This window comes from Besnoitia besnoiti, chromosome I, assembly GCF_002563875.1.
Source record: "Besnoitia besnoiti strain Bb-Ger1 chromosome I, whole genome shotgun sequence".
NCBI classification, from domain to species: domain Eukaryota; phylum Apicomplexa; class Conoidasida; order Eucoccidiorida; family Sarcocystidae; genus Besnoitia; species Besnoitia besnoiti.
The window spans coordinates 7776354-7791708 of record NC_042356.1 but is presented as its reverse complement, the minus strand read 5'-3'; the positions used below and the strand labels follow the sequence as shown (position 1 = coordinate 7791708).

Here is a 15355-nt window from a genome sequence, read left to right as displayed (position 1 = left end):
GTTCAAGCGCTCCGTATTTCGTTTTTCATTGGCTTGACTCACTTTGGAAAAGACAAGAGCCGCCAGTTCAGGCCACAGCCGCATACGCGGATGGCTTTGATAGCTGCAAGCGTTAAAAAGGCAGCTAAGCGACTCAGGCACAGCACAGGCCGAGGACACTACACGCCGCGGAAGACTGCCCGCCTCGTTTGGCGATCCTTTCTTCGTTACCCGATGTCGAGGGAGCCACGCGTTGCATCGCCACATTCAAATCTCTCTATATATGTATATATACCCTACCCAAGTACCTGTAAATGCGGTACTTGCACGTGTGACACAGTTTCCGTGGATGGTGAGCACCAGCACCTGGATACAGTCCTATATATGAATACGCGCGTCTATATAACAATGAAATGTGTACGTGCGTGCCTGCACCCAAATAAAAGGACGCTCCAACACATCCATAAGAAATCGGCCGATCTCTACGTCCATGTATATATATATGTAAATGACTGCGGATAAGATGCCAACATGTCATTGAGGAACGTGGGTGTGCAAGCTCTCCGCCGTAAAAGGGGCACACGAAGCCGACCGAAGTATCTGTGTGCTCCCTGATAAGGGAACTCGTCTCCCTGCCACACTTTGGGCAGATGCGGCGCTGAATGCGTGGAACTCCACGCGGCCTATGGCCGAATTGTGTTTTGCCTTATTTTCTGATATTCTGGGCGAGTTGTGAGTCGGAGTCTCTGCACTGACAAGGTTAGGCGACCTCGAGTCGCGGCTCGCAAGCGCAGGCTTCGCCCAAACGGCGGATTCCTCCGCCTAGAAGAGATAGCGGCCTGTGCAGCTCACACAGCAGAGGAAGGTTTCACGCGACTTCGCACCAGAAAAGGCGAAAAACGTCTGCGGGAGATCTCGGCGTGAGGCCGCTGCCGCAGTTTGGAAAGGCCAACCTTCCGCTAGCGGCTGCGGCTGTGCGACTTGTGACTCGTGAATGGCGAAACGTGAAAGCCAGGATGTTAGTGGCAACGCAGGACCGGCAGCGACGACGACGGCGCGAAGTCGAGAGAACGAGGGACACACATGAGGGAGCAGAACGTGCTTCAGTAACACAGGAACAACCGACAGGAGGAAGGACGCGCAGCAAATCGAAGCACAGAAATTCACCATCCCGAAGTGGCGCGGCGCGCCATCCGTCGGGAAGAGAGGCGAGTCTTCGGAGGATGTCTCTGTTTCTGACCGCCCACCTCCTTCGCCTCTTGCGGCGGTTCGACTTTTCCTGCATTGCGTTCCTTGTGCGCCTTCCCTGTCCTCACGCCAGCTCTCTTCCGCTGCTTGGCTGCCGTCTCTCCGTTTTCTTCTCAAACTTCGACCCGTGCGTGGCTGTAGCTCTACCGAGCGGAAATCTCCCGCGCGTTGCGCTTCGACTCGTTCTGCGCTCCACGGCCCTGTGCGTTCGTGGCTGCGTCTCAGATTCGTTGTCGGGCGTGTAAAGCGTTTTCTCTGCTCTCCTCATTTCCGAAATCCCCTCCCTCCCGCCTCTCATCTTTCAACGGGGGGAACGGATCCCCGGCAGCCTGTGCTCGTCCTGTTTTTCTGCGTCCGCGTCGCGCCGCTTCACTAGCCTTTTCGCTCCTCACATTCACTGTCTCTTCTTCTTCCGGTTCATCTCAGCGTCGCATGCGTCGCGCGCAGCTTCGTTGAGCGCAACCTGAGTCGCCTCCGGACACGCCGGGAAGCATTTCGACTCGACTAAATCCTGAAAAGCACCAATCAGAGAAAAAACACCCGGATGAGGCAGTCAGAACCAAGCCGCGTGCACCCGAATGCGCGCGAGGCACAGGACGGGTTTGCCACGTGAGACTGCAGATCTGCAAACCGAGCACAGTCGAGATAAACGCGTTCACAACTGAGCTGCATGGTGCCCTTCTGGGCATCAAGCGCGAAAGAGAGAGAGAGCTTGCTCGGGTTCTTCGTCTCCAGAAGCAGGCGCGAAAAATGGGAATCCGAGAAACAGGCGCCGACAGCGCGCACATGTCGGCGTTGAGCGCCCGACGAAAGACCACCGAATGCGCAAATGAGGTGACATCGAGAGGTTGAGAGGCGTCACTCAGGACAGACAAGCATCAAAAACAAAGTAAATATGGTGTAAAAACAACTTGAGCGGCGCGGGATTCACCAGATGAACAAGTTCCTCACCCGAAGGCACGTGCAGTTGACGAGGCAGCGAGCTTGCATGAGGTGCTCGAAAGACGCGAACCCGCAAGGCTTGAGGCACGAATAATCTTCTTCGTCTCCTAAGAAAGCGCCCACACAGAGACTCGCGCCGAGATTCAGTGGAAACTGAACACAACCGCACCAACGCCACGAAACAAGGCGTACAGCCACATGCAAATATATATGTATATGTGCATATACGTATTTGCATGTATGTATTTGCCTGCAGCAGATAGTCCCGCGCACCTTAATTTGTATCCGTGCATCATCATACACACATGTGTACGCATGCATGCGACAACACACGGCTACGCCTCGAATCAGAAGCTCCTGCTATCAAGACAAAGCACAACACAAACGAGGAATCATCCACTCAGACACTCCAACACGCATAAATATATATATATATATATATATGTCCATGAATGTATGTATGTATATTCGAATGTGCATGAGTGTCGCCTTCGCTATCGCTTCACGCATCTTTTGAAAGTTGGGTCTTCCCCGCGGCCGACCTGTTTTGGCTTCGCCATCGCCCTCCTTGGCTTCTTCTCCTTCAGTTGCGCCTTCGTCGCCTTCCTGCTTGTCTGTGATCGACGCGTACTTCGAGTAGCCGCCAGGCGCTGCGTAAGTCAAAAAGGCGGAGCGACCACGCAGACGTGGCACGAAACCTCTCAGCGCCCAGAAGTGAAAACACGAGTCTACGGCAGCAGGAACTTCAACTTCTCAAACATACAGAGAGCTCGCGCCAGGCTGCGGCGGCGTCGCAGTCTAAACAAAAGGGCGCTGGTCACATCGACAATGCAACTCAAAACGAAAACTGCAGGAAACACTCGCGAGAGAAAACCGCTCCGCTCAAAGCCACCCCCATCTCCAGTCTCTGTCTACACACGATCAAGCCAAGCACGCAAATACATATCTATATCACTCTATATAGACAGATCCATCTGCCGTCGACATATATGATGCATGCGACTCCAGTCCCCGATTCGTGGAGTGTGTTTTTCAAAGCTTTCCTCTGTTCTGTTACTTACGAGCAGCCAGCCGCTGGTGGCCCCAGTCGAGGACGTCGAGGAAAGACTGCTTCGCAAAGTTCGCCACGCTCGCGGGCGTGTGCGTCTCGCTGAGTTTGTAGAGCGTTCCTGGAAGCAGTTCACAGAGGCGACGCAGATCCTTGACGCTCCGCGAATTTCGAAACCACAAACGCCCAGACACCTCCACTCACAAACCTGCGCACGACCCGAGGCAAAGATGCCTACTGGAGAGCAACGAACCAGGCTCCGTACGCACTTTGCATGCATACATACACATCCATACATATATATATGTATATATACATATATATCTGCATGTATATGCAAATAGATAAACGCCTGCGGATGTGTACACACGTATGGGTGCATCTAGGGCGACGCTAAGCTGCAATCAGCCTCTGCCGTCGCTGCGCCGCTACCCGCCTGTCCCGTCTGCGGGTGGTGAAAGCGCCTCCGCATTGTGAGTCCTCTGCGTGCCCTCGCAAGAGGCTGCCATCCAGTTGCTATAGTGTTTGATCAGCCGCAGTGATTTTAGATTTTACATCCGTCAACCCGTTAACTGTATGTTGTATAGTGAATTTAATCAAGCATTTCAAAGGTGAGCGGCCTACCGGCAGTGAGGATCGCGCAGAAAATGCGGGCCGCGAACATCGCCCAGTCGTCGCCGCTCCTCTCCCACTCGATCCAGGGCAGGAAGCTGTCGATGATGCCTGCGTCTTCGTTGAAGAGATTCGGCAGCAGCCAGAATTGGTAGCCGAAGAACCAGAAAAACACGAAGAGAATCAGGCGAACAAACACCAGGGCGAGCTGCACACAGACACATGCAACCAGAAAAAACAGCGTCGCCGCCGCGAAGATCCCTCCATGCGCACGACAACAAGTCGCGGAGAGGCCTGAAGGCGCGAGGACAGTCGGGGGCAGCTGCACTCCTAGTCAAGGTATCACACAACGTGCTACGCGCCTCAGCAGCGCGACAGCGGACCAGCTCCCTGCAGGGCTGCGCGGGCTGGAAACAACTCTTCTGTTCCAAGCTGCTGCGCTCAGAGCGCGACACGTCTCGGCGCGCGGATAACGACCTCGCTGTCCATGCAGTTAAAGCAAGCGGCTGCCTGCAGGCAGGACTGCCTCGCGTTTCGACTGAGGGAGCTTCTGCACGTTCGCCGGTTGAGGGCGAACTGCGCCTCGCAAAAAAAGATCTGGCGACTCCTTACGATGAACGTCAGCAGCACAACGGAGAGATACCAGACGGCGACCTTGAGCTTCAGCGGCCAGGCGGGGAACATGCAGACGCACTGCAAACGCATCGCAGTCCACACTCCGTAAAATGTGCAAAACGCGCAGCTTCATGCGGCTGGTTTTCACCCTGGAGGGACGGCACCAGGCGGAAGTGCGCCCGTCTCCGGCACACAACCCCCCGCCACGCGAGGAGATGCTGCCTCTGAGGACGCGCACTCGCTGGCTGAGACAGCCAGCCAGGCATGCGCTGCTGAAGGCAGCAGAGGCGCGTGCAGTCCCTTCTTCCTCGGCGAACCCTCACCAAAACAGCAGCGATGATGCAAAAGAGAATAAAGTGCTGCCACGACTTGGAGCCCTCGTAGACAACCACGTAGAAGGCCTGAGGATCAAAAGTCTGCTTCGGCGTCATGCCCAGACGCTTCGGCCATTTGGGGCGCTTGACTGGAAAAAACCCGAAAGAAATAGAAAAAAAGGGGAAATGCAGGGACCCGAAACGCGCGTTTCGCGGCGCACGTAACCACCGAGCAGCGACTGAGCCCTCTGTAGACTTGCTGCGCAGTGAGGCAAAATCTAGACTCTGGCGATCGGCACGCGCCTCTCCTGCAGGTGAAGGAGAAGCCGCCGAGCGTCGAGCAGAGGTTGGCTCGCCTCAAAGCTGACGGAGAAGAACTCTCTACCTCTATTCGACACGCGATAAGCTGCCTTAGACACATTCAAAGCATGCGCAGACTCGCCTACGCTCGCAGTCTCCAACTGCGTGGCCTAGTGGCCTCTTCCAGCCCAGGAGGATACCCCTGAAATTACCCGCCCTTGTGCTGCTCACACGGATATCTGCACGCCCACAAGTATGCTTCACCACCTCACTGTCAGTGTCTATCTGGATATCTGCAAGCATTTCTGCGTAAGTCTGCATGCACATATTGGTTTCTCATTTCTCGACGCGTTTTCGCGTCAGGTGGAATCCCTGTTCAGCGAGTCCGCTTCAAAGACTGCCTTCAGCCGCTGAGGCGCCGCCGGGTGCAACGTACATCGGCCCTCCTCGTCTTGCTCAATGACGCCATCAATCTGCACGAAAAAACAGAAAACGCAACACGTGAAAATGACCCCTTGTCCAAGATGAAAAAAGTGGGAGAGAACTCGCACACAATTACATACCCGCCTTACATTTACGGCTTAGAGGATCCGTACGCAGAGCATCTCGGCGCAGGATGCGATGGAGGAAAACGCATCTAAGCGCCTATGAGAGAGAACCAACAAGAATATGTTTGAAAAATATACAGGAATATCCTCCGTAAAAGTCAGACCAGCGCCCTGATGTCCAGCAGAAGAGTTCTGGTCTGATCACCGACAGAATAAACTAAAAAAAAAAAAAAACTCAGCTGTGGAACTCTATCGTGGACCTACGCCCAAGCATCCAAGACACAGACAAATGAATATAGATATACATATGTATATGCATGCATGTGCTGCATATGCTGAGCCTTGTATGCGTGAGGCGCTCTGTAGCGAGGCCTCGCGGATGTCGGCATCTCCGCGTCTACTGCAATTTAAAATACAGGGTTGAACTGTGCAAAGATCATTGTGTTATGGCGCTCTTGCAAACACTTGAGATTACGAAGTTATAGTTTTGGACGAGGGAAAACGACTACCCAGATGCTAGTCTGATCACTAGCACCGTACTTGGAGTGATCATCTTTGAGACAGGATTAAGTATCAGCCCGCGGAGCCTCGTTTCAACTTACTGGCTTATACTGTGCGCGGTACATGAAGCCGAAGCGAATGAGTTTGTCGCAGAAGGCGGCGACGTCCTCGGACGTTTCGAAAGCCTGCCCGTCGAGCGCGTCGGCGTGCTTCTTCTGAAGCATATCGCGATTCTCCATCATCCACGCGAAGAGATCTTCGCCGCGGCAGTAAAAGACGGCGCGCTTCCCGACCTGCAGAAGCAACAGACCGGACACGCCATCAGCGCGCGGGTGCTGCCGGTGATCTCTACGCGCCGATCGCAGAGGCTTAGAGCATGTAAACTCAGCAGCCCATACGCAGCGCAGAGACGTCTGGCGCAAGAAATGAAGCAACAGGATGTCAGCGCGGAAACAGCTAGGGAAGCCGTCAAACAAGTGCCTGCAGCAGAAGAAACGAGCGAAACGGTGAAGAGGAGCGGAGAGACGGCGTGCGCATCGCGAAGCCAAAGGAGACCTAAAGACGCCGAGAGACAGTCAGCTGGCTACCAGTATATCCGAACTGCCTTCTGGCGCCGATAGAGGGACTGTGAGTCAGCCGGGCTTTCGCCCTCTGTGCTTCCTGTGCCTTCTCCGCCCCCTCCCCTATCTTTCTCTCTCCCTAGCTGCTGAATAGAGGGCGAAAAATGCGATTCGTCATCCGTTTTTTTATAAGTTGGAGCCGAACCTCAGCAGCAGTCTTGAAGCGAATCGTGCAGTTGAGGACGACGTCCATGACCCGAGCCAGAGGCTCATTCCAGTGTTGCTGAGGCAAGACGCAAACGCACGCATACGCTCCAAGCGAGTCGAGCGAGAAGCAAAACTAGTCTTCTCGCAACGGAGATGAAGCATGCGCGAACGCAGGCGCGTGAGTTTCGGAGGGAAACCGCTGGGCGATCGGCGCGAGGAGGATCCCCACAAAGCGAGAGGAAAAGCGAAAAAGGGAGTGAAAGGATAGAGGGTGTGAACTCCGTCAAGGAGTCAGTACGTCTCATTTCTCACCTGCGGAGCCGGATTCCTCATTTTTTCGAATTCAGAGATCTTTTACAACAAGATACGCGCTGTGTCTCTCCCTGCGCGTGCGGAGAGAGTGCGAAGGTCGGTCCCAGATCGGCGAAGAAGAAAAACAGGGGAAGGACGGAGGCACGAGGGAAGCGCGACGAAGCGAACGATGAGGGAAAGAAAACGCGACCACACAGTGGATATCACGGCGAAGAAAAAAAGCCACACAGAAACTTAACCGAGAAGGGGATGCCTACAGGACTGGAGACACTGCGGCGCAGATCGGGCAGCTCTACGTCCCGCTTCTCACGCAGAGGATCGTAGCTGCCGTGATACACTGAAGACGAGGCGGGGACTTCGTGAGAAACACCCGAAAAACTGAGCAAGGAAGAGAGAGAAGGGCAACTGAAACACGAAAGACAAACGAGACAGGACTGCGGGCGCGCCCGACCTCAAGAAGGCGCCAAAGACGGAACGGCTCGAAATACGCAGGAAGGCGCGAGAGCGCGCTGCAGGCTGGCGGAAGAGAAGAAGACACTCGAAAACCAAAGGCGAAAGACACGGAAAGAAACCGAGAGAGGGGCGGCAGAGATAATTTTGTACCACAGACCGCGGCGCGTTTTTGAACCGCAGAAGAAGACGGTTCTGCGACAGACAGACAGACAGACAGCGCCGTCGCACGAAAAGAAAACGCTTCCTGCGTTGGAAAGAGGAAGAAAGAGAGCTTTAGGGGCGAACGCGAAATTCGGTCTCCTGTCTCTCTCGTCCGGAAGAAAAGGACGCATGACGCGAAGACAGCTGACCCTCCCGGCGCGTTTTTTCGCGCGGCTCGAGCCCGGCCCTCTCCGCCTTCAAGGCGCGGTGCTGTCGCACCTTTTCGCGGTGGCGGTTAGCCGCAGAAGCTTGACAGGCACAAAAACGGAGAAAAACGGACCCCGACAAAGAAGATCTCTCTCCAGGATAGTCGAGGGGGGTGGAGCGGGACATTTGGATTCCCACGAAAGGCTCACCAGCCTTCGGGCGCAGTCCCTCCGACGGGCGCCCGCCACTACCGCCTCAAGGAGACTGGCCTGCAGACGCAGCGGACGCAGGTTGAAGTCCGACAGCCCGCGCAGCCTCTAGGACGTGGCTGGAAAGTTTTTCTGTTTTCGAAAGGACTGATCTCACACAGCTGTTTCTCCACATTGTTGCCTCACACCTCTCGCGTGCAGGTTCGGGTTCAAACGTAGAGAGCAGTGCAAGTACAAGGCCGCGGCGCCCACCAGCTCGGGACGGCGAACCGCAAAAGCCCCTGTTTCAAGTATTTTCTGCTCGGTCTCTCCCATGGTGCGCAGCGAGCCAGGAGAAAGGCCACTTCCATCTCTGGAGCTTAAATTGTGCTCCGTAGCGCAGTGCACCGGCAAACAGGCACACGCTGTCTCGCCCTCGCTTTGCTCGACGCGTGCGCCAGCGCAAGGGAAAGCCGAAGCCACCAAGCAAAAAGACGACAGACACAAAAGCAAAAAGGGAGGAGGGGCAGGACCAGGGTGCGAGCCACCCGAGAAAACATGAACCGCGTCAGCCACTTATATATCTACACATATACACATGCCTGCGCTTCTATGGTGTTGATGATGCGAAGAGGTAAGCGCATAGACCAGCAGCGCGTAAATGTGTCCACGAGCGCTTCCGCAAGCGCTGCCGTGCAACACACGCTTTCCATGCGGATTTGAAGGCCGCTGGAGAGTAGATTCCTCTTGCCACACAATGGTAAGTATGCTGCTTGCTGGTGTACGCCGGCGGATCTCTGTCTCCGCCGTCATCTCAAAACTTGCGCGCAAAAAAGGAACGCCAGTTGCAAGAGGAACGCTAGAGTCTCTATTCATCCTGATGACAATCAATTTCTCCTGTAGTGTGTGAGAACGGCTCGTGGGCTCGGCTTGAGAAGTCGCCTTTCTGGGGTTTCTGGGGCGTAAGGCGTCGCTCGAGAGCAGGAGGGCTTCCATACCCTTGGAGATGTAGGCATCTCTAGAGTGCGTGTCTACTTCTCTGAAAGATGCACGCCTAAGACATGTTTTCACATCGTGGGCTCTAGGTCGGAGCCTGAGGATTTTTTCGCGCACATCGCGGTGCATCAGACACACGCGAGTCCGGGGGAGCTGCTCCCTGCAGGAAGCATATCAAGAGACTTTGACAGCCTCTGAAGCCGGAGGAAGCAGGCTCTCTGGCGAGGCCTCGTCTGCGAAGTGCCGCCGCCTACAGCTGCCCCATCTCGTCACTTCCTGTCAAATCGCGCCTGCTGGCAAACTCACAGATGCACACTGCGGTCTCGTGCGCCAGCACAACTACGAAACTACACCTACGCATACTTATTCGTATTAAATGTTTTCTGTTTGAGTTTTCGCGTACGTGGGGGCAGTTTAGGAACCAGGGGGAAGGAGGCTCAATGAGGCTTCGGGTTTTTCCTATACTTGCATGCAGAACAACGAAAAGGTCGGGAAGGCGCATGTCAGTGCGAGCCCTAGCCGGGGCGCAGCTACACAGCCGTTGGCTGCGCTGACGCCGCGCTTGGCTGACGCATGTTCGTCCCAAGTATTTTCTAGAAAAGAACCTTCGTATTTCACCTGGCAACGAGAGAAGCGATTCTTCATTCTCTATCGCCGCTTCGCTCTCTCGACTAAGCGTCTGCTTGTTTAGGCGTCGAATCTTCGCTGCCTGAACGCTCCCTGCCGTGCCCGCGGACTAGGCTTTTCCAGCCGTCATCAGCGGCTTCCTGCGCTTGTCTTTTCTTTGTGTGATGCGCTGTTTGCTTTTCTCCCTTTTTTCGGCGAGCCAGCTCAGCCTTTTGCGTACGGTTTGCTGTTTCCAACCGAGTGTGAGCGTTCTGCCCTCACGTGCGCACATTTTTTGTCCCGGTCGCGCATTTGTCTGCTACCTGCTCTTTCGGCGCCCTCCACGGCTGCATTTCTTTCTTTCTCGTCTTACTCGCGCATGCTCCGAAGACGACGAAAGAGAAGGGAAGAAACACAGCTTTCCAGTAACGCTGGCTCGCTCAGGTGACTTCTCTGTTTTGGCAGCGGAGGAAACTCCATCCAAGGCTCCTTTTCTCTTCCGTGCCCGAGGGAGATCTCTCCTGTCGCCGTCGCCTAGCTTGCTCTTCCAGTGGTGGCGTCCTCCTTGAAGAACGAACGTCTCTCTTGAGTCTAGTCTTCTTCTCTTTGTATCTGTCAATTTGTCGCCTCTCTCTTGCTTGGCTCCCGTCTGTCTTCGTCTCTGCGGCAGCGTCGGCCTGCGTCATCGTCGTCGCGCCGCCGGCGCGTTAGTTTTTGGATTGACTCGTCTCCCAGCCGGGGGTCGCCGGAGGGATCCCTCAGTTCGTTTTCTTGTTCTCTGTCTTCTCGGCTTTGCTGCGTCGCAGCTCAGTCGCACTCGATTCGAGTTTTCGCTGGAGGGCTGCGTCAGCGCACGCAGCGAAAGGCGGATCGGAAGACGTCGAGTGGGGGGACCATGGAAATGCAGATTGAGCCCGTGAGAACCCCGGGGAACTGATTTATAGGCAGCTTGAGAGAGAATCGCGCAGCCGAACGCGAGGAGGAGAGCCAGGAGAAGTCAAGAAGATGGAGGGGCGCTTAGCGACTCTCCATCTCGGCGGCGCCAGCTCGAGGTCTCTCCCGGCGGCGCATCACAGAGAAGAGAGAGACGATCTTTTCACGGAGACCCCGCAGTTCCTCTCACCTGCAGGTCAGAAGGCCTCTTCGGGTGCGGCCTCTGACCTGCCTCCCGTCTCCCAAGCCTCGCTGGACGCGTTGCATCCTTCTACATTTTCTCCCTCCGCAGGGTCGCTCGCAAAGCCCGGCGGAGCCCTCTTCGCCTGCAGCGCAAAGAAGAATGCGCTCGCCTCGCCGGCGTCGGTTTGGGCGGCGTTCGAGGACGACGTCAATCCTTTGCCGGCGTCCGATGCTGCGAGCGGGACACCGCAGAACGCCGCCGGCGCGTTTGTCTCCCGCTCACCTCCCGCCTCGCTGCGCGCAGACGTGCGCGCCGGGCGACAGGCTGCGGCTCCGGAGCCCCTCCGACCGCACTCAGAGCCCGTGGACCCCTGGCGCCCCAGAGGCGCGCCTTGGGCGCCCGAGGGAGAGACAGGGCGCGAGCCCAACGGAAGCCCCTTGAAGGACGACGCCTTCTCTCCGTGGACGCACGCGTCTTCCTGCGAGACGGCTGCGGTTGCCGATTTCAACAAGGGGTTTTCGCCTTGCAACAGCGAGGGGCGTGTGCAGCCCAGGACGCCCTCTTTGTTTCCGTCCTCCGCGGCGTCGTCCTCAGGTCACTCCTCGGTCTGTGTGTCGCGTCGCGACGGCGAGGAAGCTGCCTTCGCCGCGGGTGACTTCTTCGCTGCCGATCAGCGGGCGGCCGCTGCCTCGGGAGACGCCCCGGGGGGCACCGACTGCGGGCGCGCCTCGCCCGCCAGCGGCGAGGCGCAGGGTCTATGCGGAGGCCTTCTCGCGCCTGAGCCTGCGCTGGGAGGCGAGCTCTGCCGAGACGGGAGCGAGAAGTCAGCGGAAGACTGGCACCCAGGCGAGCGCATGCGCGAGTTCGAGGCTGAGAAGCGAGCTGACGCGCCGGCGAGACCCGTGAGGGACGGAGCAACCGGAGAGGGAAGTGAAGGAGAGAGACACGCTCGAGCGCATCGCGCGCAGGAGGACGAAGAGGCAGAGTCACGCAGGGAGGAACAAGCAGGAAAGACAGAATGGCAGGAGGAACAGGAATGGAAGAAAGACGGCGAGGAGGTTGAGGACCTGAAGGTGCAGGAAGGCGACGAGAAGCCACAGGCCTCAGAGCCCAGTCCGGGCGGTTTGGGCAGCCGCTCGACGTCTCCTTTTTCGCGTCCGCCTGCAGCGCTCTCCAGCGCGTCGCTTTGCACCTCTTCGTCTTCCTCGCGCTCGGTGAGCGTTCCTCCGTCGCGCCTCAGCCCCTCCACAGGACGCGGCAGTCTGCTGCTGGTCACCTCGCCTCGTTCTTCGGGCGACGCGCATGGACGAGGAGCCTCAGACTTCTGCGGCAAGTCGCCTTCCTCTTTCTCCTCTACCCTCTCTCCTCTGAGGGCTGCAGCAGAGGCGCGAGACTCGCGGCTCGCGGCGGAAGAGGCGGGCGACTTGGCAGATGGAGCGAAGAGAGGAGGAGATCGCGGGAGCGAGGGCAGCGAAGGCGAGCACGGAGAGAGAGGGAGGGAGGCGCCTGCTGCCTTCGAGGAGGCCTCGCTGGCAATGTCCGCGTCGTTGCTCGCCTCTGCGTTTTCGCCTCCGCAGTGCGAAGAGGGCAGAGAAGAGGAGCAAGATCTCCAGCTCGAAGAGGAGGAAGGGAGACGCGAAGGCAGTGCCAATGCGACCTCCCAGCCGGTTGTGGAGACTCCAAAACTGCATGTCTCAGGCCAGGCGGACTCTTCGTCCCTGGCTGACGCCTCAGCGCCTTCATCTGAGCTCGCGGCTTCGGCAGGCGCGGCGGTCGCGTCGTCGACCTCGGCCGCCTCTCCATCTCCGTCTCCGTCTCTCTCTCTCTCTGCTTCTCCCTCTCCGTCCGCTGGCAACGCGCCTGCGGAGGCTTCGTCCGCGTCGTCTTCCGCGTCGCCTCTCTCGGGAGCGCGGCGGCGGCTGGTCATGGTCGGCGACGCGGAGGCGCAGATGATGCTCTCGACGCTGATGCATCCCGACGACCAAGAGAGTCGTCGGTTCCTGCAGCAAGTTCAACAGAACTCCGCTGCGTCCCAGCCGGTCTCCGCGCCCCCCGCGACCTCCGCGGGCTTCGGCTGGGGCTCGGCGTGGTCCGCCAGGGGCCGGGGAGACGCGACCGCGTCTCCGTCGGCTCCAGCCGCGAGCGGCGTCGGAGCTTCGCGGTTTCTCTTTCGCGCGCTGAACTTTGGCATCCCGGGCTTTCGCAATGCGAAGCAGGAGAGCCGCGGGCGAGAGGAGCTGCGGGAGGACGAGCTGTGCGAGAGCGGCGCAGACGCCGCGCCGGGGCTTGCCGACTCCGCCGGCGACCTGTCGTCGTCGAGCGCTGCAGCCTCTGCCGAGGCCACGACGGAGTTCGAGCGCCTCCTGGAGGCGCAGCAGCGGAGCCAGGAGCCCAGAAGAGAGACAGCCGGGGGGGGGCTGCGTCTCCCAACGGTGTGGCGGGCACGGGCGGGGCGGCCGGCGCGGGACACGAGCACAAGCTGCTCGGCGAAGACAGGGGGGGCGACGGAGGAGGCAGCACGAAGGAGGCGAAGGACGAAAGAGGCGCGGCAGGGAGCCTGAGCAGTGTGTCGGACAAGAACCCGGGACGAGAGAGAGAGAAGGCCCGCGATGTGGCTTCCGCTCCTCCGGCGAGCGGTTCGTCTGAAGGCAAGTCTCCGCAGCCTGCGCGGCCTTCTTCGCCGCGTGCGGCTGCCTCCGCCTCGTCTGCGGCGGCGGGCGCGGCGTCGCCTCCGCCTCCGCCGCCCCCTGGGGCGAACTCTAAGCTATCGGGGCCAGGGAGCTCGGGGGCTGCGAAGCCGCGCACGCCGTACAACGTGTTTCTGGATCGGCTGAAGCATCCTTCGTGCTCAGCGGTAGTGGCGTCTGTGAAGCGATTCGTGGAGTTTTTTCCCACGAATTTGTCTCGCGCCGAGGCCGCAGCTCGTATCCACCCGTTCCTTTCGCAGGTGCAGGCCGCGCTCTTGCGCGCCGAGGTCTTCGCCTCCGCCGCGAAGACTGAGGTCGATCGCCAGCAGGTGATGGAGGGACTCGAGCGCTTCGTGCTGCAGAAGCTGCATGCGGTTTTGTTCCGCGAGACCGAGGAAGACCGCGCCGAGAACGCGGCGCTGAAGAAGAAACTTCACTGCCTCGCGGCCTGGATCGAGTTCCGCCACCTCGAGGTCCCGCCGCTCCCCAACGCGTCCGCGCTCGCTCTCGGCGCGCGCGAGATTGAGCGCCTCGACAAGATGCGGTCGCCGCGCGACAAACTCGTGCTGATTCTCAACTGCTGCCGGGTGATCATCGCCGTTCTCGACTCGGCGCGGAAGGCCTCGGGCTGTTCCACGCCGCCCGCGGCCGACGACCTGTTGCCCCTGCTCATCTACACGCTCATTCAGGCCAAGCCGGGCGCGCTGCACTCGCATATTCAGTTCATCTCTTTCTTCCGCCACCCGTCGCGCCTCGTGAGCGAGGAGGCCTACTTCTTCACGCACTTCTGCTCGGCCGTCGAGTTTGTGAAAATGCTGGGGAAGCCCGGCGTCTCGCTGAACGAAGTCAGCGACGAGATGTACCGCGAGAAAATGGCGCAAGCGGAGCTCGAGTACGACCGCCAGCAGCGCGAGGAGGAGCTGCAGGAGAAAAAACATAGACACGTCGCGGGGGGAGACGCGCCAGGACGAGACGCTGAACGAACCCGAGAGAAACTGAGCCCAGAGGAGGACCTGCAGCGCGATGGCCGTGTCCGACAGAAAGTCAACGCGACTGCGGAAGAACGGCTCGACGCGCGGCGCCCAACTGAGCGGAGCGAGGAGACAGGAGGGGGAGGCGGAGGAAAAGAAGAGTTCGCGGGCGTCACACCGGCAGCTCTCGCGGCGGCGGCCTCTGCGCTCTCCACGCTGGAGCACCTCTCGGCTGCCTCCTCGTCGTCCTTCGGGCGCGGAGAGGACGCAGCTGCAGAGACGCAAACGGCGAAGCGCAGCGCGATCGCGGAGGAGATTCGCAGCCTCCCCCTTTCCTTCGGAGAGGCTGCGAGCACAGAGCTGAAACTCGGCGAAGTGGAGGCGCTGCTGACGGAGTACAAGGAAATGGCGCGAATCCTCCACGAAGTCGCCAGAATGCTTGAAGAAGAAAAGAAAGAGGCGGTTTCGTAGGGGCGTAGGGAACCAGTGGAGATCTGTTTCGGAATTAGAGATTCGTCCGTAGAAGGGCCTCGGCTGAAGCCGCGCTCCGGGCGGGTTCGCGCAAATGCATGCGTCGCTTCTGGCTCTCGCTATCTGGGCGGCTGAGCTGCTGCTTTCCAACGACACATATCAACTCCATATATAACTGGATATATATATTTTTTTATATATTTATGATTGCCTGTGTACGCGGGAGATGAGCCAAAGAGGAGGGCGTGGGTGGCGTGTCTACTGTCGTTTCCGCGTCTTCGGCGAAGAGCAGCGATCGAGGAGATTCGCAGACTCCCCCCCGCCTCGCGCGA

At 58.4% G+C, this 15355-nt stretch overlaps 2 protein-coding genes across 2 annotated transcripts; one reads left to right on the top strand and one right to left on the bottom strand.

The window, feature by feature from the left end:
• Nucleotides 1-1621: 1621 nt before the first annotated feature.
• On the bottom strand, nucleotides 1622-7207 carry BESB_010900 (putative translocation protein sec62; the record flags this gene model as incomplete). The annotated part of the gene is made up of 11 exons (XM_029359844.1): nucleotides 1622-1738; nucleotides 2179-2276; nucleotides 2712-2819; nucleotides 3231-3338; nucleotides 3842-4037; nucleotides 4442-4522; nucleotides 4768-4907; nucleotides 5495-5531; nucleotides 6209-6400; nucleotides 6873-6950; nucleotides 7187-7207. 11 exons carry the CDS (start codon nucleotides 7205-7207, stop codon nucleotides 1622-1624), a joined length of 1176 nt encoding a protein of 391 aa, XP_029222757.1.
• Nucleotides 7208-10782: 3575 nt separating this feature from the next.
• On the top strand, nucleotides 10783-15023 carry BESB_010890 (vacuolar sorting protein 9 (vps9) domain-containing protein; the record flags this gene model as incomplete). Its single annotated transcript, XM_029359843.1, has 2 exons — nucleotides 10783-13148; nucleotides 13223-15023. The coding sequence occupies 2 exons, from the start codon at nucleotides 10783-10785 to the stop codon at nucleotides 15021-15023; spliced, it is 4167 nt and encodes a 1388-aa protein (XP_029222756.1).
• Nucleotides 15024-15355: the final 332 nt, after the last annotated feature.